The sequence below is a fragment of the Babylonia areolata genome, chromosome 7 (genome assembly GCF_041734735.1).
Source record: "Babylonia areolata isolate BAREFJ2019XMU chromosome 7, ASM4173473v1, whole genome shotgun sequence".
NCBI classification, from domain to species: Eukaryota; Metazoa; Mollusca; class Gastropoda; order Neogastropoda; family Buccinidae; genus Babylonia; species Babylonia areolata.
In genome coordinates, this window is record NC_134882.1 from 25233744 (window position 1) to 25258968 (window position 25225).

The window sequence follows — 25225 nt, forward strand, 5'->3', positions numbered from 1 at the left end:
GTGCGGGTGTATTCGTGTGTTTTTACTCATTAGATTGGGCGCGCCAAATATCCTTATGATGATGATGATGATAATGATTATCATTATCATAACGTAATGCAAAACATAAATGAAGTGCTCTTACAGAGTGCCCTGTTGGAACCATAAATGCATCATATTTCCTTTCGTTTGTTTCTTTGAGTCCGTTCCTATTTTCCCTCCTTGTTTTTTGTTTGTTAGCCTTTTTATTTTCACTTCCCACTCTCTTTGTTGTTGATTTGTTTTGTTTGCTTTTTTCTTTCTGTTTGCTGTCTTTCCTCAGTGTATTGAAAATCCATGTATCTTTCCTCAGTGTATTGAAAATCCATGTATCTTAAAAAGGAAAGACAGGACAGGGAAAAGGAAATTCCAGTTAAATGCTTTATTGTTGTGAGACATGAACATTTACAAATTACAGAACACTGTAGTTTTGGTTGTCTGTCTTCGAAATGCTTCCTGGATATTCAAAATTGGATGACTCTAAATAAGTTACAATTGAACGCGGACAAAAGCAATGATCATAGGAACTAAACAAAAACTCTCTTCCATCACAATTGACACAATCAAACTTGGCAGTACATCCATCCCTCTTTCCAGTTCAGTCAGGAACCTCGGCGTTGCCCTTGACAACACACTGTCCATGCAAAAATTTATTAGTCAGACATGTCAATCCTGCTACTGTCAATTGTGGGCGCATCAGTTCCATCCGGAATTATCTGTCCATTGACGCAACATCTAGACTTGTCGTTTCTCTCATTCTCTCTCGCCTTGACTACTGTAACTCTCTATTGTCTGGTTTGCCTGCTTCATCCATTCAGTCCCTTCAGCGCATACAAAACTCTGCTGCCCGACTCGTCCTCGGAAAGAAAAGATCTGAGCACATCACTCCTCTTTTGCAACATCTCCACTGGCTCCCTGTCTCACACAGAATAAAGTACAAGATCAGCACTCTATGCTACAAATGTATTCACAAATCAGCCCCTTCCTATCTCTGTGGCTGCCTTCACCTCTACACTCCATCTCGCTCACTACGATCAGCTTCGGATCCACTCTATTTATGCATACCTAGATTAAACTCTCGACTGTTGGCCGCCGTTCTTTCTCTGTCTCTGGACCTTGCAATTGGAATGAACTTCCTCTTTCGCTTCGTCAAGTCTCCACACTCAGCTCTTTCAAGACTGGCCTTTAAATCCACCTCTTCCCAAAATAGCCTCCCTTCCCTGCCTCTTCCTTGTCTTCAGTTTCTCCAGTTTTAGAGTTATGCGTGCGTGAGAATGACTGGTGCGAAAGCGCTTTGATTTGTCTCTGCACAAGATTCAGCGCTATATAAATACCATTATTATTATTATTATTATAATTATTATTCGGAATGTGTATATTCGTATTCTTTACCCGCAGACACAGACACAGACACAAACACACATACCCACGCACACACATGCACATACACAAATACAAGCACGCAAACACACACACACACACACACACACACACAAACAACAAAAACAACAAAAAAAATAAAACAACAAACAAACACACACACACACACCGAGATTCGCACCCGGGACCCTCAGATTGAAAGTTCAACGCTTTAACCACTCGGCTATTGCGCCCGTCAGAAAAGTTAACATAAATGCGGAATAAAATGAAAAAAAAAAGTATAAAGCACTTCCTAACAGACCTAAGAAACATATGAAGTCGATGAATATGTACACTCGATGGAAATGATGCCCATAGCATTTTCTAGAAAATGGTACCCATACATAAAAAAAATGGTTGAAGACAATGGCGCATGGAATGTTACATGAGACGCCGTGCTATCTCGTAACAGTACTACAGGATCCACGACAGTGGTGTTGTATGTTGGATCGGAGTGGTTTTACTTTGTTATGTGCCACATAGTGCAGTTGATTGTGGAAGTTAATGATGTTCATGGAGATACTTATACAAACTGGCTGATGATTGTGTTGCAAGACACTGGTCTTGACATTGCGCTTGCTTTATTTGCTCATGTCTTGATAGATGTGTTTTCATATGTGCCCATAAAAGTGGGTAAAATGTGAATGAAGAAAGGGGTGGGAAGAGAAAAGAAAGAGGAACAGGAAGAAAAAAGACAACAGCGAATGTAACGGTGATTACGATTTTTTTGAGTGTGTGGTTTTCTTTCTTTTCTGTATGAAACAACGTTTTTTTTCTTTTGTACAGTTTAAATAACACTTAAAAACTAACAATATTATCATTAATGCATGTCTGTATGTCTAAAATAATGTTAAAATCGAATAAAAATGTTTATTAAAACTCTCTGCTAACATTCTACAATTATGTTACAAAATAATACGGGCTGGACCATACCTGTTCTAGTCAAGAAAAACGGAGCAAAGAATCGCCGTGTGCAAACTTCCTTTAAGTGCATATTATTTCCACACAGAAATGGGCAGATACATAAGTTGAAAAAAAAGACATGCAAGCGTTTTACTCTTTATTGTCCATAAACCTTGTGTATATAGGAGGAAGGTGGCAGAATGGTTAAGACGCTCAGCTGCCAATACAGCGAGTCCGTGAGGGTGTGGGTTCGAATCCCGCTCTCGCCCTTTCTCCTAAGTTTGACTGGAAAATCAAACTGAGCGTCTAGTCTTTCGGATGAGACGATAAACCGAGGTCCCGTGTGCAGCACGCACTTGGCGCACTGAAAAAGAACCCATGGCAACGAGAGTGTTGTCCTCTGGCGAAATTACGTAAAATGAAATCCACTTTCATAGGTACACAAATATGTAAGCATGCACTCAAGGCCTGACTAAGCGCGTTGGGTTATGCTGCTGGTCAGGCATCTGCTCAACAGATGTGGTGTAGCGTGTATGGATTTGTCCGAACGCAGTGACGCCTCCTTGAGAAAGTGAAACTGAAACTGAAACTTGTGTATATTGTTTATAAACTCTTTTGTGTTTATAACCTTTATTTATGGCTTAAATCACAAATAAATATGATTCTGATCCTGACGGACACACACACACACACACACACACACGCACGCACGCACGCATACACACACACTCACAAGCACGCACACGCATACACACACACCTGTTTGAAAGTCTTGATGCCCACTGGGTCCACAAAAGACATGGAGGTGCAGTCAATGACCAGGTGTCTGAAGGGGCGGGGGTCTTTGGGGTTCGAGTCTCGGGCATCCCCGTTGGCTTTCGTGGAGTTGCCGATGGGCGACGGGCCACTGACTGGTTCCATTTCCACAACCATTGACTCGTCCACGATCAGGTTGGCGGTGCTCTTAATACATACATACATACATACATACATTACCAGGTGCGCATCATATCAAAACATATACACATTTTCATACAAACATAGACCCGTACACCACTTAATGCTATGTACATGTAAGATGAATCACATCAAACACAAAGTATACATAAATGTATATTTACACATATGCATCCATCCATCCATGCATCCATCCATATCTAATAATAATAATAATGGATACTTATATAGCACACTATCCAGAAATCTGCTCTAGGTTCTTTACAAAAACGCTTTGTTGACATAAAACATTACATCTATGTTACATACACACAACAAAATGTGACTACACACACGCACGCACGCACGCACGCACTGCATACATACATTTTAACATACATGTGTATCTAACAGCTACTTTAACACATACGCACACATAGGCAGGCACAAACTTGCATAAACGCACGGACACACAATACACATTCATATACATGCATGTAGTTATGTACACATACACATGTGTACACACATAGTCAAGCACAACTAACGCAAAGGAAGTGGACCTGCCACAATTGAACTTACTGCTGAGGGAAAAGGTGAGTTTTGAGACGAGACTTAAAAGATGCAAGGGAATCAGAATGACGGAGGTTATCAGGGAGCTTGTTCCACGTCTTTGGCGATTGAAAAGAAAACGATCTGTGTCCCTAGGTCTTACTTCTGACGTGAGGTATCCTGAGAAGTCGAGTATCAGAGGAAGAACGGAGCTGGCGAGACGGGGTATAGATATGGAGGAGTTCAGAAAGATACTTGGGGCCAGATCTGTTGACTGCAGAAAAAATCAGAGTGGGAAGCTTATAGTCTATTCGATCAGAAACAGGCAACCAGTGGTGAGACTGAAGGAGAGGAGAAACATGTTCAAATTTAGAAGCTCTGCAACTGAGTCTGGCAGCGTTATTCTGAATTCGTTGGAGTCTGTCTAACAGATATTTGGGAAGGCCGGCCAAAAGAGAGTTGCAGTAATCCAATCTTGAGAGAACCAGAGAGCATACAAGTGTCTTGGTTGCATCGGTTGAGAGATAGTAGCGGATAGAGCTGATTCTACGCAGTTCCAAATAGGCAAATTTACATATATTCGAAATGTGCTGTTGAAAGGAAAGAGACTGGTCTAGGATTACACCAAGACTGCGAACAGAAGGAGAAAGTGAAACAGGTGTGCTATTGATCAGAACAGAGTCAGGAAAGGAAGGATGTTGACGAAACCTCTTTGGACAGGTTATCATAAATTCAGCCTTATCATCATTTAGTTGCAGCTTGTTGAGAGTCATCCAGTCCTTTAGGCCAGCAATGCTCTCCTGTGTTCGAGTCACCAGTGCATCAAATTCAGCTATGGAAGCCGACTGATAAAGTTGTGTGTCATCAGCAAAGCTCTCATGCAACATCGCATGATGACTGTTGACATCCAACACAGGAGCCGCATACAGCACGAAAAGAACAGGACCTAGGACGGACCCTTGTGGGACACCATATTTTAAGGCAGATACCCTGGAGTATCTACCATTTACACACACTTTCTGTGTACGATCTGACAGGTAAGACGTGATCCATGCTAGTGCAGTGTCACGAATACCAAAGGAAGTTTTAAGTCTGTTCAAGAGGATAGAGTGGTCGATAGTGTCAAAAGCTGCTGATAAATCTAAGAGAGCGAGAACAGATATCTTATCCTCATCAAATCCCGAAAGCAAATCATTCACTATTCTAAGAAGGGCCGTTTCGTAACTATGACCACGTCTATAAGCTGACTGGTGGGGATTAAGTAAACCATTTTGTTCCAGATGAGCTAAGAGCTGAGACAATATGATCTTTTCTAGCAGTTTTGATAAAAATGACAGATTAGAGACAGGTCGATAATTTTTCAAACAATTATGATCCAAAGATGGTTTCTTGATGAGTGGACGTACAACAGCAGATCTGAAGCTTTCAGGGAATAAACCAGACAGTAAGGAAGAATTGATGACAGGAGTAATATGTGGCGTAGAACATCAATACATTCAAACAACAAAGAAGACGGGACAGGGTCAAGCTCACAGGATTTCGGACAAGCGTTCAGACACACTTTCTTCACAAAATCTTCAGTAACCGGTTGGAAACAATATAAAACAGGACCACTGTACACGCGTTCTTTAACGGGTGAAGAAGGAGACACAACAGAGTCAAGCTTCTCACGAATGTGTGCTATTTTGCCGGTGAAGAAGTCAGAAAACTTTTGAGGGAGTTCCTGCACCGAAAATGTTGTAGGGAGAGGAGTGTTTTTCATTTTACCTGGTAGATTGTTCGTAGCGTTGAAAAGCTGTTTGGCTGTGGTGCATGCAAGGATTTTAAAAGAGTAGAACTTTGACTTTGCCCTGTCAACAATGCACACATGTACATAAACTGAAATAGGGGAAGGAAGAGAGAGCAAAGCACTGACATGCAAAGTGGATGACATCTGCAGGCGTTTCATGGCCTTTCTGATCTTCTCTGGCTTGGCGTCCGTGGCCCTGAACAGGTTCTTCATGAAGAGGTCTCCGTTGGCGTAGTACAGCGGGCTGTTGTAGGTGATGATACGGATCCCTGGCCGGGTCTCCGTCTGTCAGTCACGTCACTCACATGCTACAGTGGTTCAAGCGTATTGTGCCGATCAAGACGCAGGTATTAAACCCACAATAAGTAAGATATTACACCCATAGCAAATTACCTATATTACACAACAAGAAAAAGTCACAGGCATTGCAACCACAGCAAGTCACGCTACTACTACAAACACAACAAGAGGCCAAGACATAGCAAAAACAACAACAAATCACGGGAATTAAACGACCACAGTACATCACAGACTTGTTTTCGTTCAAAATATGTTATTTTATCTTTATTGTATTAAGTTTCATTGTTTTGAAAACAAACATAATGTTTCCAAAACTGTGCATGTAGCATAGCTTTACACCCAAAACCTATCCTTGAAGCTGAATACTGTAAAATCTGACTTATGAAAAAAAAGTGGAATATTTCCCCCGTGATGATTGCAGTTTATAGAGAGAGAGAGAGAGCATGCAATGAATGGCTTTCTTCGCTCAAGGAATGCGTACATCACCAGGAGCATGATGTATTTGAATGTATGCCGATTTTATTACATTTGTTGCTTCTGTTTTCTTTACATGATGGATGCACTTGTAATGATTAACCCAGGCAATAGCTTTGTTGATGTGTTCTGTAAGAGACTGATACTGAGCATGATATGAAGCACGAAAGGAGAAAGGCACAAAATCTTGTTTGTGTATGTTGCAATGAAAATTATTGTGAATAATAATAATATTAATAATAATGATAATAATAATAATAATAATAAGAAGAAGAAGAAGAAGAAGAAGAATGGTGATGATGATAATATCAACAACAACAATAATAATAATAATGAATGATGATAATTATTTATATAACGCCTAATCAAATACTTTTGCTGTAGGCGCTTTAAAATTACAATTGTGTTGTGTTGTGTTGTGTTTGTAGTTCTAAGTTATTACAAGAAAACAAACATATATAATCCATTGAAATATGCAGGTTGATTCAACGTAGAAACAAACATGACAAAATAAAACGAGACACTGCATTAAAAGTAATAACAACAATGAAAGTCCTGTCGACACTGCACCCAACATGCAAAATATGCTCAATTTCACTGCACAGTGTAAAACCCGACGAGCAAAACATACATTTAAACACAAAATGAAAAACCAATATCCATAACCTACACATACATCCTGCCAAACACCAAAGCACGTTCAAACACACACTCACACAGAAACAAAATTTCCCATCCAAAACACCACTCTCACCGCACATACCACACACCGCTGTACTCAGCCAATGCACCTTCCACGTATCATACGCCCAACACCAATAGTAATATCACAAAACCTAGAACAAAATCACAATACCTAAACCAATCCCACTATCTGAAACTGGTCACATGCATAACAATGTTGAATTAATACTTTCATTGACATATAAAATCACAATACTTAAAATCAGTCTCACCCCCTCCGCAAACACCTCAGTAGAGGTAGAATATTTAAAACTAATCACAATACTTAAAAACAAATGCCAATACAAAACCTAATGTCCAGTCAAAACATTCAAAGCATCAAAAACCAATCATGTAAATTACAACGCTCAAACAAGCGAAACCCAATTACAACGCCCCAAAAGCAGGCCTTACCCCCAGCCCCTACCTCCACACAAAACCTCAACAACACTCACAGAAAACAGAAATACACACCCACACTATCGTAGGCATCAGGAGATCAATTAAAGGCAGTTTTAAGCAGATGAGTCTTGAGGTGGTTTTGAAGGTGCAAATGGACTGGGAATGTATCAATTCATATGGCAAAGAATTCCACTAGACGGGGGCAGTGAATGCAAAGGATCTGTGACCAAAGAACAGTCTTAACAGACAGAATTTGGAAAATGCGACTGTCTGATGATGAACGCAGTTCTCTCCTTGGAGCATAAACAGTGAGGAGATCAGAAAGACAGTTTGGTGAAGAACCAGAGAAATCGTGAAAGAAATATGCAGAGAGTTTCAAATATGGTCACTCTTGCCTACTGTTGAGTACTGATTTTGAGAAAGCATTTGATTCCCTAAGTTGGAAATTTATGTTTAAAGTACTAAGAGCTTATGGTTTTGGAGATAGTATTTATCAGTGGATCCACACATTCTATAAAAAACATAAAATCAAAAGTATTTGTAAATGGCAATATTACTCCATGGTTCCAAGTAGAAAGGGGTTGTAGACAGGGAGATCCAGTCTCACCATATCTATTCATACTTTGTGCAGAGATTTCGGCAATAATGATTAAAGAGGAAGAAACAATAAAAGGTATTTATATTAATAATGTTGAACACAAAACTTCTCAATTTGCTGATGACATGCAGTTATTCAATATTGGAGACAGAAACTCTTTTGAACAAATTATACACATCATTAATCAGTTTGGTAAAGTATGAGGTCTGTACATGAACAGTAGTAAAACACAAGCAATTTGGTTAGGGAGTAGGAAAAAAATCACAAAAAAGATATTGTCTCAATCTGAAAATGATTTGGAATCCTTCCAGATTTAAAATACTATGCATATGGTTTACTCAAGATCTGGCGGATTGTGAAACAATCAATTACAATGAAAAAATTTTCAGAAGTAAAAATTTTATTTAAGATTTGGTCGCAAAGAAGCATTACACCAGTTGGTAGAGTGGCTATTCTTAAATCACTTGTTCTATCTAAACTAATACATCTTTGGATTCTGCTACCCAATCCACCTGATGATTTTGTTAAAAAAAACCTTCAGAAAATGTGCTTTTTGTTTGTGTGGAATGGAAAGCAGGATAGAATTAGCAGAAAGACTTCAATTAAAACCGAGAAACAAGGAGGTTTAAATATACTGGACATTAGAAAATATATTCATGCTCTAAAGCTGTAATGGATAAGAAAATTTGAAGCCACGCACCACAAATTGAAATACATCGCAGCAAAAGTGTGCCCATTTCTTGAAAACTTAGCATTTTGTGGACAAGCATATGAGTATAGATGTAGGAGTACAAATATATTCTGATCCCATACACTTCAAGCATACAAAATACTCTTTTATACTTTGAAACCTAGAAACTCAAAAGAAATACTTTCCCAATCTGTATTCTTCAATGAAAACATAAAAACTGGGAATACAAGAATGACAAACTGATGGGAAAAGGAAAATATGCCATTAAACACTTCCTTAAAAGTAATGGAGATTTTATGAAATACAATGATTTTTTTCTGACATTAATTATCAGACTAATTTTGTCACTTTTAATGGATGGATCTCTTCAATAAAGGAATATATTAAACAAACAGGAATAAAACTAAACAATAATTATAGTGGACTTACAGATATGCCAAATGCACTAACATTTATTCAAAATGCACAGAAGGGATCAAACTGTTGTACAATGTATTAACAAAAAATGATGATAAACCAAATGTTTTTTAAAATGGACGAATAAATTAAATATCGATATTCATTGGAAAACTGTCTTTTATAAAACCCATAGAATTAAAGATGTTAAAATAAAATGGCTGCAAATGAGAATCGTTCATAGGATTCTTAAATGTTGTCTTAAATGCCATGGGAGTATCTGATACAAATAACTGCATGCTGTGTAATGACGCAAGTGACTCCATGGAACATTGTGGCATTGTAAACATATAGTCATTTTGGACCTCTTTAGAAAAATTGTTTAACGAAAAATGTGAAAATGCCTATAACATTAAGATCTGTTGCAGTTTAACACTTTTCGGTGTTGCACAGCATTTAAAAACATAATATATTTGATTTCATTATATTGTTTGCCAAACTATATGTCTACAAATGCAAAATTGAAAAATGCACACCAGGTCTGCATGCCTTTCTAAAACAGCTTTATGCGAGGTATAAAATTGAACGGCATAATGCGTATGTAAAAAATGATGTATCCAGATTTGATGTGCAATGGAACTTTTATAAGCCAATGTTTTCTTTTTCCCCAGTAGTTAATACTTGTATTATTTTCAAATGCCTTCTTTATAACCACTTCTTCCCATGGGAACTTTGGTGTGATGACGTATTCGTAGGTGTGTGTTTTCTTTTTTTCTTATCTTTTTTGTGTTTTTTTTGTTTTTGTTTTGCTAAATATTATTATCTAATGACTGATGTGATTGGTTCAGAGGTAAACTGTCGTTGCTGACCCTAACATAACTCATCCATTGATTTATGCCCTATCTACTTTATCCTATTTTACTTTTTTTTTTAAATTCCATATTGTCTTTATTTTATTACAATGGTACATGGTGTGAATTTGTTGTTGTTTTTGTTGTTGCATATTTGTCTACATGTAAAAAATGTTTTTTTTAATGTTGATTAAAAAAAATATGGTCACTCTTTGGGCGTTTCAGAACAAGACGGGCAGCTGAGTTTTGGACTTTCTGCAGTTTATGAATAATGTACTGTGGAGAACCAGCAAGCAGAGAATTACAATAATCCAGTTTTGAGAAGACAAGTGCACGAATGAGAGTTTTGGTTGCGTCAACAGACAGGAAGTGAAGAATGGAAGCAATGCGGCGACTTTCTATGTATTACAGACATTAGAAACATGCTTTTCCATGGACATACCACTGGAAAGAGTGATACCAAGATTCTTTGCATGATCTGTGAAGGGGATGTCGGTCTGACCCACACGTACAGAAGTGGGTGCTATGTCTTGGAAAGATGATCTTTTAGACCTGATCAGCAGTGCTTCAGTTTTTTCGTCGTTAAGCTTTAGATTGTTTGTGTTCATTCATGAAATGTATGTCTGCATGTCTGATATGGTTGCGCTTATTTGTTCTGAGGACGCAGATTTCTGCGTCTGTGTGTCATCTGCAAGTGCGCGGTGACTGATAGAGTGTTCTTTGAAAATATAGTCAGGCCAAAACACTAAACCCTGTGGAACGCCATATTCAAGACATGATGGTGCTGACCTCGAGTCTTCCATCACAACTGTTTGGGTCCTATCAGACAGATATGATCTGAACTATGATAGAGCCATGCTTCGAATGCCAAAGACATGCTCGAGCCTACGAAGCAGGATATCAAGGACGATCGTGTCAAACGCGGCCGAAAGATCAAACAACATTAGCACAGACATGTTTCCAGAATCCAGTGCAAGGAGAAGATAATTTGTAATTTTCGAAAGAGCTGTTTCCGTACTGTGAAACCGTCGGTCCGCAGACTGAACAGAACTGAAGAGATCATGGAAGTTCAAATAGACGGAAAGCTGGTGAAGCACTATTTTTTCAATTATATTTTAGATGGATAGGTTAGACACTCGACGATAGGGTTTTTAAAATATTTTTTTATTTAGGTCATTAGAGTTCTTGAGCAGGGGTTTAACTAAAGGTTATTTACAGAAGGAGGGGAAATCCAAGATGATCAAGAGTTATTGATTACATGAGTCAAAGCAGGTAGGATTTCATCAAAACATTCGAACGGAAGTGTGGTAGGCGTTTGGTGCACAGCTCATAATCACCTTTCTCACGCATTCATTACATTAGTGAATTAAGTGGGGCTGATAATGGACTGGTTGATTTTTGGATATAAAATAGATGATATGACTTGATTTTTTTTCTTCCAAAGTAATTGTACTCATTCTTGCATGTGAGGACGAAACCTGTCTAGCTTTGATATAAATCATTTTGTTTTGTCTTTCAGATTTCTTGTGAAGTGTCACGCCTACGGCCCTTGGTGTGGTGTGTTATTGTGTTGTGTGGTGTGGTGTGGTGTGGTGTGGTGTGGTGTGTGTGTGTGTGTGTGTGTGCGTACGTGCGTGCGTGCGAGGGTGTGTGTGTGTATGTGTGACTACAATGCAGCACTGCCTTATTCTGGCAAGCATGTTTGCTTTCCTTTCAAACTGAATTTTCAACAAATATTGTTAGGGATTTGTTGACACTGGTTCTTTTGCATGTGCGAAGCGCATGCTGGCACTTGGTTTATCACCTGAAAGATCAGCATCCAATTGTAGTGGAGAGGGATGAGTATCGTAGCCATGTCAGGCATGTGTGACTCAAGCCCAGGAACCTTGCTTCCTAGCTGAGCGATGTGCACTCTACCCATTAAGCCATCAATCCACAAAGTACCGAATTGTGTACTGTGTTCAGTAGAATGAGTTTTCACAGACTGGATATATCTACAAGATTGCTGGATTTTTTTTTCGTGAGATATATCTGACATTTCATATCTAAATGCAATAAGTTTGCGTCAATCTACCAGGACTTGGAGGCTTCACAAGTGCTTGAACATCAAATGTTCAACATTGTACATTACACGAACACCCAAAAATGTTGGAGAAACAGAGACAAAACCCCAATTCTGTCTCTGCCCTAAATTCAGACTTTGTCTCTAACCTGTCCCCAGCACTGAGCTTGTAGTCTTTGTTTGAGACTTCGTGAGGTGTGTGTTTACCAGTACATTTAGGAGATTGATAAATGCTTGTTTCTAAGATTGCTGGTTATTGATCTTTTCAAAAGCTTGATGCATGAACTGGCAAATCACAAACTTTTCTATATGGAAATTTCTGTAAAGAAATGGGAGTGTAACACGAACCTTTGTATAGAGGTCTGTCATCTTGTAGATGTCGTTGTCTGCCACATTCTCCACTGTCTTAACTGAAGCCCTGCACACCCCATCAGCATAAAGTGATTCAACAACACACTACCACTGTCAAAGACAGACACAACCAATAACAACACACCACCACTGTCAAAGACAGACACAACCAATAACAACACACCACCACTGTCAAAGACAGACACAACCAATAACAACACACTGTCACTGTGAAGGACTGACACTTACAATGACAATAACACACTGCCACTGCCAATGACTGCCACAATCCTTGACAACAAACTGCCACTGTCAATGACTGCCACAATTCTTGACAACAAACTGCCACTGTCAATGACTGACACAATCCTTGACAACAAACTGCCACTGTCAATGACTGACACAATTCTTGACAACAAACTGCCACTGTCAATGACTGACACAATTCTTGACAACAAACTGCCACTGTCAATGACTGACACAATTCTTGACAACAAACTGCCACTGTCAATGACTGACACAATCCTTGACAACAAACTGCCACTGTCAATGACTGACACAGTCCTTGACAACAAACTGCCACTGTCAATGACTGACACAATTCTTGACAACAAACTGCCACTGTCAATGACTGACACAATCCTTGAAAACAAACTGCAACTGTCATATGATTGACACTTAGATGATAACAACAAACTGCCACTGTCAATGACTGCCACAATCCTTGACAACAAACTGCCACTGTCAATGACTGACACAGTCCTTGACAACAAACTGCCACTGTCAATGACTGACACAATCCTTGACAACAAACTGCCACTGTCAATGACTGACACAGTCCTTGACAACAAACTGCCACTGTCAATGACTGACACTGCCAAAGACAACACATTGCCACTGTCAATGATCAACAACAACCAATGGCAACACACTGCTACTTTCAATCAATACCAACATAAAACCTGACTTTGTAAATTATTTCAGAGTGAATATTTATGTGATAAAGTGATCTGACAAATATTGTGATCCATAGATAGAATCAGAAAATGTAATAATTAAGAGAAAGAAAGAAAGGAAAAACGGGCCTACATCTGTGAGCGGGTGACGACGGTGAAGAAGGCGAAGACGATGCCGATGTAGAGGCCGTAGTCCACACTCAGGACTACCACTGACAGGAAGGTAACTACCCAGATGGCCTGACACACACACAAACACACACACACACACACGCACGCACACACACACACACACACCACGTTGTGATTTCCACATCACACCACATCATGATTATCACATCAAACCACACACACACACACACACACACACACCACAGACACCCTCAACCCCGCCCCCCCCCCCCAACACCCCTTCCCCCCCCCCGCCCGCCCTCCCACACACCCGGAGTTTCAGTTCCGGTTTCATAGCAATGTCAAAGTGTGCGGACTGATCCATACACGCGACACCACATGTGTTGTTTCTGTTGTTGAGAAAAAAGGGAGCGCATGCATGACCTTCGCATAAACCCAACGTTCTGTTCAGGTCGTGAAAGCATAGCCTTCGTTTCTGTAAGATATGAACATAAAATGAAATCTATTTAAGAAAATAAATAGTGAAAGTGCAAGAGAGAAAAAGTGTGTGTGTGTGTGTGTGTGTGTGTGTGTGTGTGTGTGTGTGTGTGTGTGTGTGTGTGTGTGTGTGTGTGTGTGTGTTTCTGAAATGATATAACATGGTACATGGCATGGTATGTGTCTGAATGTGTATGATTTTGTATGTGGAGCAATCACGTGGCAATCAGAATATAAAATGAGAGAGAGAGAGAGAGAGGGAGGAAGAGACAGAGAGAGGCGGAGAGTTGATGGGGACTCACAAAGTCATAGGGAGAGACCCTGCACAGCTGAGGCAGCTGTAAGACTTGCAGAAACATGGACCTCAGCGCCACCATGATGATGGCTGACAGACAGCACTGCACACAACACAGCATGGCGCTTCCTGTCACTTCACACAGCACGTCATGTCACTTCACAGCACTTCACACACCATGCCATGTCACTTCACAGCACTGCACACACCACAGCATGGCGCACGTCATGTCACTTCACATGATTTAACACATCATGACATGTCACTTCACACCACTTTACACATCATGTCGTGTCACTTCGCAGCATTTAATACATCATGTCATGTCACTTCACACATAATGTCATGTCACTTCACATCATTTAACACATCTTGATATGTCACTTCACACCACTTCACACATCATGTCGTGTCACTTCGCAGCATTTAACACATCGTGTCATGTAACTTCACACATCATGACATGTCACTTCACAGCATTTAACACATCGTGTCATGTCACTCCACACCACTTCACACACACCATGTCATGTCACTTCACAACATTTAACACATCATGTCATGTAACTTCACACCACTTCACACATCATGACATGTCACTCCACACCACTTCACACATCATGACATGTCACTCCACACCACTTCACACACCATGTCATGTCACTTCACACCACTTCACACATCATGACATGTCACTCCACACCACTTCACACACCATGTCATGTCACTTCACACCACTTCACACATCATGACATGTCACTCCACACCACTTCACACATCATGTCATGTCACTCCACAACATTTAACACATTACGTCAGGTCACTCCACAACATTTAACACATCATGACATATCACTTCACATCACAATCATGACATGTCACTTCACATCACTTCAATCATGGAATGTCACTTCACACATCGTGTCATGTCACTTCACACATCATGACATGCCTCTTCACATCACTTCACACATAATGACATGTCACTTCACACCACACATCATGTCATGTCACTTCGCAGAACTTAACACATCACGTCATGTCACTTCACATCCTTTCACACATCACGTCATATAACTTATATATTATGCGGATGAGACGATAAAAAGAGGTCCCGTGTGCAGCATGCACTTAGCGCACGTAAAAGAACCCACGACAACAAATGGGTTATTCCTGGCAAAATTCTGTAGTAAGGTCCACTTCGATAGGAAAAACAAATAAAACTGCATGCAAGAATTTTTTTTAAATGGGTGGCGACGCGCTCTCCCTGGGGAGAACAGCCCGAATTTCAATCACAGAAATTTGTTGTGATGAAAAAAACAAAAACAAATATTAGAGGAAAACGTCGAAAAAAATGAAGAAAAATGAAGGAAACATATTATTTACATACTGAAATCCATTGGGTGGCTTTGTACAAAAAGCTGACAGAAGACTGGTATCCATATACATTGACCATAATTCGTGTATCCGTAATGGCAGAAAACTGGGTGATTTATGCTTAATATGCTGTGGTCCAAATGGTTGTGTTGCTGATTATTTCATTTGACGTTCTTCATAAAGATCCGAACAACGTTTGGAAAACATTAATTGAAAAGTTTACAAACTGCAGGCGAGAGTGCCACACGCAAACATCAGTTAAATGCATCAATATCGATTTTACATCTGGAAAATCTCATTGGCAAATATGTGAATATCAAAGAAAAACACAGGCAAAAAGTTAGCGATAAACTACAAAACGTCAAACGAACTTGACTCTGCCATCAAATATCAACTTAATGATATCAGGCTAAGAAAGAAAGAAAGCGAGCATGCATAAAAAAATGATAAATCATCAGGAGTGAACGGCACTACAAACGAAGTGATGGAAACAAGTCTTCCAATAACTATCCATATCATTAAAAATGTTCAACATTATTTTCGCGCACAGTATATATCCAGAGTCTTGGAAAATGGTTAAACATTCCATTGTGTAAAAATGGGAACCCAAGAGATCCAAACAATTATTAGGGAATTATTTTAACCAATACCTTGGGGAAAGTAACCTGCTTATTCTTAAATAAGAGAATAACTGGATACGAAGAACAAAATCAGCCCCTAAGTCTTCTTAATTGAACGCTGTATTGCACCTTGTTTCTTGATATTAAAAAAATGTTTAAAAAACAAACAAAAAAACCCCAAAAACAAACACCGAACAAATCCGATTTCGGAAACACTAGAGAACATCCGATCAAATTCTTATTTTGAAAAAGATGATATATAAAATGATAAAAGTGAAAAATGGTAGAATATATGATTGTTTCGCGGATATTGAAAAAAATCACCTGATAATGTTTGGCATGATGCCATGTTCTTAAAGTTGAACAGAATGGGCATAACTGGAAAATGTTTTGATATAATCAACGACATATATGTTAATTCCAAATTCAATCACATGAAGGTCCAAATCACATAAATAAATGACGTTGTTGAATATGTGGAAAACAATGATTCTCCAAAATTTCACAATGTTTCACTATGCAATAAACCATGTGCCTAGAGACAATGATTAAACAAAAAAATTATATTCTATTCATTGTGTCATGTCACGCCACTTCAGCTGTTTTCAGACAGATCAAACAAGATTGACAGCTTTGGCAGAGAAAGAAGTCAGACAGGATTGACAGTGCTGGCAGAGAGAGAGGTCAGACAGGATTGACAGTGCTGGCAGAGAAAGAAGTCAGACAGGATTGACAGTGCTGGCAGAGGTAAGATACGATTAATATTGCTGACAAAGGGAGAGGTGTGACAGAATTGATGGTGCTGGTAGAGAAAGAGGTCAGACAGGATTGACAGTGAGAGAGAGGTCAGACAGGATTGACAGTGAGAGAGAGGTCAGACAGGGTTGACAGTGACAGAGAGGTCAGACAGGGTTGACAGTGAGAAAGAGGTCAGACAGGATTGGCATTGCTGGCAGAGAAAGAGGTCAGACAGGATTGACAGTGCTGGCAGAGAGAGAGGTCAGACAGGATTGACAGTGCTGGCAGAGAAAGAAGTCAGACAGGATTGACAGTGAGAGAGAGGTCAGACAGGATTGGCATTGCTGTGCTGGTGGAGGGCGAGGTAGCAGCACTCACGTTGGGCAGTTCCTGGAAGAGCGGGCCGATGAATAGAATGACGATCAGCACCAGAGAGGCCGAGAAAATACTGGCTAGCTGAAAAGGCGCATCATCATCATGACATATTAAACAGCTAGCTGTCAACAGTTACCTCACCTTCACAAGAATACACTGGCCAGCTGTCAAAACACATTATCTGCGTCATAATCACCACATTAAAGTTGTGGTCTGTCAACACACCAACACGTCATAGTTATCATCAAAGTAAATGGACCGGCAGCCAACACACATCATAATCTTCATCATCATCATCGTCATAATCATCATGATCATCATCATCATCATGGAAGTCCAGACGTCAATAACTCCAAAGATGAGAATGCTGCCCAATGGCAGATGCAAAAAAATTAATGCGACTGCTTGTGGCTGAACAGGCCGATGCGCAGACAACAGTAGATGATAGGTATCGACTTCTCTCTTTGCGGGATTGATGCGTCTGGTCGAGGTACTGAAGATGACTCTCCTCTAACGCAAGAACTCTTGCAGAGTGAGGTGAGGTGAGGTGACATTTCAGGAATGCTGCAGCGATTTTGTCCAACTCTCTTGCATTCACTCCAGCCACAGCCAAACACTAGGAAGAGTTTTTCTATTGAAATATGTCAATGCACGAGGGTTAAGAAATCTGGCCATCTGTCAGCACACCACATACAGGCCTCCGTCGGTGAGTGTTTACTTCCTAAATCATGTCTGCCCTACTGGTACAGCGCTGCCTATGGCTGAACAGGCGGATGCGCGAATGGCAGTCTTTGTCATACAAGTTGCAGAGGTGGATCGACTCTGTGCTGTTTAAACTGCAGCGGGTCTGTTTTTCTTCTGCTGCACACATCAGTCATTCTTCTCATTTCAGTTGCTTGGTCAATCAGTATCTCCAACTAGAGCGGTCGTCTGGAGGTCCTCCCAGTCCTCTGTGTCAATTTCAAGAGCCTTTAAATCCATCTCGCAGTGCATCTTTGAAGCGCATCTTTGGCCGACCAGTGTCTCTCTTGCCTGACGTCAGTTCTCCGTAGAGAAGGTCTGGGGATTCGGCCCTCCTCCATACGATGGACGTGGCCCTGCCAGCGATGCCTGAGCAGAGTGAACATGGTTGGGAGGCCTGCACGAGATAGCACTTCGGTGCTGAGCACTGACAACTGTCCTTCGACGATATGCCCAGGATGAGGCGGATGCACCTCAAGTGGAAGGGATTTAGTCTCTTCTCCTGCTTGGCGTACGTTGACCACGTCTCACTCCCACAGAGCAATGTGCTGACATTGCAGGCACAGTACACTGCCATCTTGGTCATGACAGAGAGTCTAGAGTTCTCCCACACTCGAGCGGTGGGGCAGACGAGTGTAGTTGCTGCCTTCCAATCCTCGTGTCTACCTCTTTGTCCAAGGAGAGGTTGCTTCTGATAATGGACCCATGTATGTGAACTGGGTCACAACCTCCAGCTCGTGATCATCGATGGTGATGACTGGTAGCGCTTACCCCAAGTTTCCACTTCTTTAGGCTGATAGCCAGTCCAAAGTACACCTACTCATTTGATAATCATCCTTGTCACATACAGATCAGTTGTTGACCACCACACTTAGTTATTACCATCACAGTTGATCATATTTATCAGTATTATTATCATCAGTATATAACCACTGACGACATATCAACACACATGGTTAGTATCATCAGTATATCACTACTGTCAACAGATCAACACAGCATAATCAATATCATCAATGTATTGTCACGGTCGATAGATCAACACACCTCATTATACCATCCCTCAAATATCAAGATGAAGATACAGAAACAGACGCGCAGGTAAACCATAACACACCAGCCCCCCTCCTCCCCCGCTCAAACGCCAAGACAACACTCGCTCCCTCAAACACATACACACAAACACACCCAGACACAAGCACACATACGGACATCCACACACGTACACACCTACCCACATCCACCCACCCACCCACTACACTCACCCATACACATAAACACCCACACACATACACCCACACACACACCCTCCCGTCCCCCCCCCGCCCCCCCCGCCACCTCCCCCCCCCCACAAACACACATCATCTAATATCATATGTGTACAGACGTGAAATTGATGAACACTACAGATACATACACACACATATACACACACAAGCACACACAGACAATGACATACATATACACACATGACATACATATACACACAGGCACACACAGACAAGCACATACATATACACACACAGACAAGCACATCCATATACACACAGGCAAACACAGACAAGCACATACATATACACACACAGACAAGCACATGCATATACACACAGACAAGCACATACATATACACACAGGCACACACAGACAAGCACATACATATACAGACACAGACAAGCACATTCATGAACTCACAGGCACACACAGACAAGCACATACATATACTCACAGGCACACACAGACAAGCACATACATATACTCACAATTTAATGCACACACAGACAAGCACATCCATATACTCACAGGCACACACAGACAAGCACATACATATACTCACAGGCACACACAGACAAGCACATCCATATACTCACATGCACACACAGACAAGCATACATATATATACACATGCGCACTGACGTCAGGCTGTCACCTGTGTCTTGCCGCCGGCAGAATCCTGCACGGAGCTCCTGGACACGGAGGCAGCAATGGGGTAACAGGAGAAGAAGGAGCCGAACAGCGTGCCCGCCCCGTACCCTATCATTTCCTGACAACACCAGCATTTTATGGGTCAAAGGTCCGCTAGCCTTTTACGGCAATCCAGTCAGTGAACTTACAGCCACTGTGTCTAGGGATCGGCATAGGAAGGCGGGGCCCAAACCTCTCCTTCCGCCGTTTAAACTTTTCCTAACCAAAGTCACGTACCCACTCACATCTGGGTGGAATGAGGGAAATCCGAGTAAAATGCCTTTCCCAAGGACACAAAACCATGCTGAAACGGGGCCTCGAACCCTGATCGCTGATGGACACAGGATCAGAAGTTCAACGCCTAACCAATTCTGCTACGGCGCCTCCTCTATTATACCACATACACAAATTTCACAAAAAGTAAGGACCACTGAGAATGGCCAGTCTGTGTTTCTCTGATTTTGAAATGTTGGGGTGACATTGTTCTGCATGTCGCTGTCCTTGTTCCGTTTACCGGACTTCCTCAGTATCGATTTTTGATTATTGAATTAAAGTATCTACCCAAGCTTAAATCATTTGGTTTATCCACATTTATCTTAGTTTGATTTTTGTGCGGAAATGTGGTACTTAGCTTTTTGTGAAGCTCGAAAATAGTCTGTGTGTTCCACTTTCATTTCCAGTTCCAAGGAGGCGTCAGACAATACAGACGAATACATATAAGCTACATCACACTTGCTAAAAAAAAAAAAGGGCTGGCACACTCCTCACCTTCGTAGAAACCCAGTGCATTGTTCGGTTTTTGACGGCCTGCCAAATACTACATGAACGAAGAAGATAAGCAATGACAATAAAACGACCAGTCAAAAGAAATAAATAATAACGTGTAATGCACATATCACCACCGACACAAAGCTAAAAAGAACCCAAACCTAAACAATAACAACAACAAGCATTGAGACCAGACCAGATATGGAGAAAATGGAAACTGGAATGGAAAGGGAGGACTGTGAGCAGGAGGAAAATGTAACGAGAGGCAGACACCTTATTGGCATCGATATCGTAGTGGTGTTTCTTGGCCATGAGGACGGCGAGGGACACGGACTGGGCGAAGGCCACGATGCCCACCACCACGCACTCAAAGCCGTAGTTGCCTACGTTGTGGAAGGTGGGCAGAGCTGGCTGTGGCAACCTGTCAACCAGCAAGCATAGCAGTCTGTAGCTTACGCCCTGCATCCACCCCACAGCAAACCCTTAATCCTGATCCCCTGTATCCACCCTGCTGTACATACTTTACCCTGTACCGAAATCAGACACCTTGCATCCTTGAACCTTCTTCACAGCAAAAAAAATTCACCATGTACCAGTTTCAGTTTCAGTAGCTCAAGGAGGCGTCACTGCGTTCGGACAAATCCATATATGCTACACCACATCTGCCAAGCAGATGCCTGACCAGCAGCGTAACCCAACGCGCTTAGTCAGGCCTTGAGGCCATGTACCAAACAATGAACACTTCACCCCTGTGTCCACCCTAGAGCAAACACATCACCCTACAACCCTGTTTCCAGCCCTACATCAAATACTATACCCTGCACCCCTGTATCCAGCCCTACATCAAATACTATACCCCACAACCCTGTATCCAGCCCTACATCAAATATTATACCAGCCCTACATCAAATATTATACCCTGCACCCCTATATCCAGCCCTACATCAAATACTATACCCTGCACCCCTGTATCCAGCCCTACATCAAATACTATACCTGCACCCCTGTATCCAGCCCTACATCAAATATCATACCCTGCACCCTTGTATACAGCTCTACATCAAATACTATACCTGCACCCCTGTATCCATCCCTACGTCAAATATCATACCATGCACCCTTGTATACAGCCCTACATCAAATACTATACCCTGCACCCCTGTATGCAGCCCTACATCAAATATCATACCCTGCACCCTTGTATACAGCTCTACATCAAATACTATACCTGCACCCCTGTATCCATCCCTACATCAAATATCATACCCTGCACCCTTGTATACAGCCCTACATCAAATACTATACCCTGCACCCCTGTATGCAGCCCTACATCAAATATTATACCCTGCACCCCTATATCCAGCCCTACATCAAATACTATACCCTGCACCCCCAAAGCAAACACTTCACCCTGCACCCCTGTATCCATCCGACAGCACACCCTTCACCTTGTATCCCTGTGTCCACATCAGACACCTTGCACCTCTGAATCTTCTCCGCAGCAAACCTTGCACTCTGAGTCAGTGTGTTCACCCCACTTTACCCTGCACCCCAGTATCAACCCCAAAACAGACACTTTACACATTTGTATTGATACTGATGCATACCCTTTACCTTGCTCCTCTGTATCCACCCAACATCATACCCTTTGCCTTTCAGAACAAACGCCTTTTCCATTTCTGACATGTTTATTGATGATAAAAGGTTGAAAGAGAGAGTGCTTGAATATAAATATTAAGGATTGAAAGAGAGAGTGTTTGAATATAAATATTAAGGACCAATTACTGATCAATAGCTGAATTTCAATTCTAATACAGATTTTATACAGAAAAAAGCCAGCCTCGTATCTGTTAGCAGAAACTTTGAAATATCGGAGTTAATTCTAAAGTACTTCAGGGATTCTATAGATGCTTTATTGAACATGTTTTAATTAACTTTTTCTTTATATGCTGGTATGGGGGTCTTGCAGCAAAGAATAAGAATATGTTGAATAAGATTGTGTATGTGTGCAGGAAGGCTGTAGGTGTGAGACAGCGGTTTAAATGAACTCTGACAGGCCCTCTGAACAATCCCATCAAAGTTTAGATGTCCAAACAGGTCCGTGAACCTACTTTGCCTCTTCCATGATGACATAATTGGACTTGTACTCTCTGGTGGAGAAGTGTCAGAGCCGTTTAACATAACAAATGGCGTCAACAAGGATGTGTTCTGGTTCCCGTCCTCTTCAGTCTCTTCTTGACCCATGTGGTCAGTCATACTGTCAGGGACCTTGAACTTGGGGTGTACCTGAGGTACAGCTTGGACGGATCTTTTTTTTTTTTTTTTATCTTTGCCGCTTGAGCACCAAGACAGACAATGGACAGTGTCACGGATCAGCCCAACCTTTCGTTGCTGCGGAAGTATAGGCGGAAGTGCGAGCGATTTAGTATGGCTCAGTGGCCGGTGAAAGTGGTGTTAGTTCCGATGGTTGGGAGTTCGAATCCCAGTTTCTCTAGATCATGTTTTCTGACATGTTCTTGGTTTGGTAAAAGCGTGTGTCTGCACACTCGTTTTACCTGTGTAAGAGTTGTGCAGCACGTGCACACACCGCTCTGTAGGAGCGAGAGGGCTCTTGTCACATTGGCATGACTGCAACTGCAGTGCAGTGCGTGCAATGTGCTTTGGCCGGTTAGCGTGCCAAGTGCAGAACTTGCGCTCACCTGCCGTTTACCTGGCTGCAGCTGACTGTGATTAGGTGTGACTTGACTCTGAGACGTCAGAGAGGGCGGACCTTGTGGCAGAGGCCCGGAAGGCTGATGGAGAGGAATTCTTGGCCAGCCAGAACCTCTGCCTGATCTTTAGCAAGCCAGTGAGCAGAGGCTGCAGTGCCCGGCTGAAGGTCCCACCCAAGTCACCACCTTCGCCCATCACAAGCTGTCGTGAGCTTGCTTGTTTGTTTGTTTATTGAGGTCTCATGGCAATGTGGTTCCGCGTTCCTCGACTCAGGCGACGACGTCCGACGGCCCTGCTGTCCCAAGGTTGACTGTTGGTTCCAGGGCATTGTTCTGCGTTCCCCGACGCAAGTAGCGGCAAATCGACTGCTCTGCTGTCCCAGCTCCGAGGTCGCCCCTCGGGGTCTTCCACCTGAGGAGCCGAGTGCTGACACGAAACCCTGGGGTTGCACCCTGGGGATCCAGATCGTCCCTCGGCGTCGACCTTCGACCGCAGCCTGCCCTGCTTGCCGCGACCTCCCGGACTCATCTGGTGGGGTGCTCTGTGGGTGAGCTGGACGTCGAGGGAGAGGTTGTAGTTAGCGTTTGACTCCCAGCCTGGAGCAGGGATTTTTCAGTCCGTCAACGAGTGACAGATGAGTTTAAATGAACGTTGCCGGTTGTGCAGTGAATGTGCGAGTGTGTATGTGTTTGGTTCGTTTTTCTTTCGTTTCTTGATTTTGTCCCGGTAGCGGTTAAAGGTGGGTTAAGGAGGGGTGGTTTAGAGTTAGGTGGGGGCGAGGGTTTGGGTTTGGGGATAGCTTAGGAAGTAGGTCCTGTACCCATATGTGTGTGATTGTGTGAATAAAAGTTGTAAAATCGTACACGGATTTCTGCGTCCTTCTTGGGAGTGTGTGTTGCGCGGTGTCGACCCTAAAAGTCCACGTCTCCTGACTTTCGGGCTTGCCCACATTTCTGGAGTGTGTGACAGTTTGGGGGCTCGCCCGGGATTGACACCTGCGAACTCGCACACTCTTGGGTGGGGCCCCGGAATTCGTGGGCGTGTACGTTTGTCAGTTTCTTTAGTTTATTCTGTTTGAATTTTTTGTTGCCTTTAACGTGGGAGGTTGGCGGGATTGAGGAGTCGCAAAGGAGGTTGGAACCCCTCCTTGCGTGCTTGGTAGTGTGGGGTTTAGGTCTGGGGTTACTGGGCGAAGTCCCTGGCGCTCTGTTCTGGTGGGCAGGGCTGCGCGAGGCGCGACCTCTTCACTGCTTAGCAGCCAGTCCTTAGCCGCTCCTAGGCTTTAGATCATTGAATGCTGTGTTTCCTCGCAGCAAAATTTTGCTTAGTTTGACACTCCCTGGCACTTATTTTTGCCAGGACAGGGGAGTGTGTATACCAACTTATCCTTACGCTCCAACGTTCTTCTGTGTCACGGGTTGTGTAGGGTGAGTTCAGTGCCAAGATCAAGATTGGTTGTTGTTGTTGTGGTTGTGTTTTTTTCCTTAAAGTTGGTGGTCGGAGGGTACTGAGTAGTTTTGAGATATGGATGAGCTACTGACTCACAGTACCATGCCAAGTGTTATACCAGTCCACACGTGTGGACCTTTGACTAGAAGTCAGGCTGC

General features: G+C 42.1%; 1 protein-coding gene across 5 annotated transcripts in view; it reads right to left on the reverse strand.

Moving 5' to 3' along the window:
• LOC143283919 (prestin-like) overlaps positions 1 to 25225 on the reverse strand; it is a 141739-nt gene that overhangs the window by 21271 nt on the left and 95243 nt on the right. For all 5 annotated transcript variants that reach the window (XM_076590345.1, XM_076590344.1, XM_076590346.1 and 2 more), the window contains exons 9-16: positions 21180 to 21327; positions 20104 to 20217; positions 17439 to 17516; positions 14333 to 14428; positions 13555 to 13661; positions 12463 to 12532; positions 5744 to 5902; positions 3100 to 3303 (exon numbers count right to left, since the gene is read on the reverse strand). In XM_076590345.1, coding sequence (XP_076446460.1) covers positions 3100 to 3303; positions 5744 to 5902; positions 12463 to 12532; positions 13555 to 13661; positions 14333 to 14428; positions 17439 to 17516; positions 20104 to 20217; positions 21180 to 21327 — 976 coding nt within the window. The remainder of the gene's footprint in view (positions 1 to 3099; positions 3304 to 5743; positions 5903 to 12462; positions 12533 to 13554; positions 13662 to 14332; positions 14429 to 17438; positions 17517 to 20103; positions 20218 to 21179; positions 21328 to 25225) is intronic.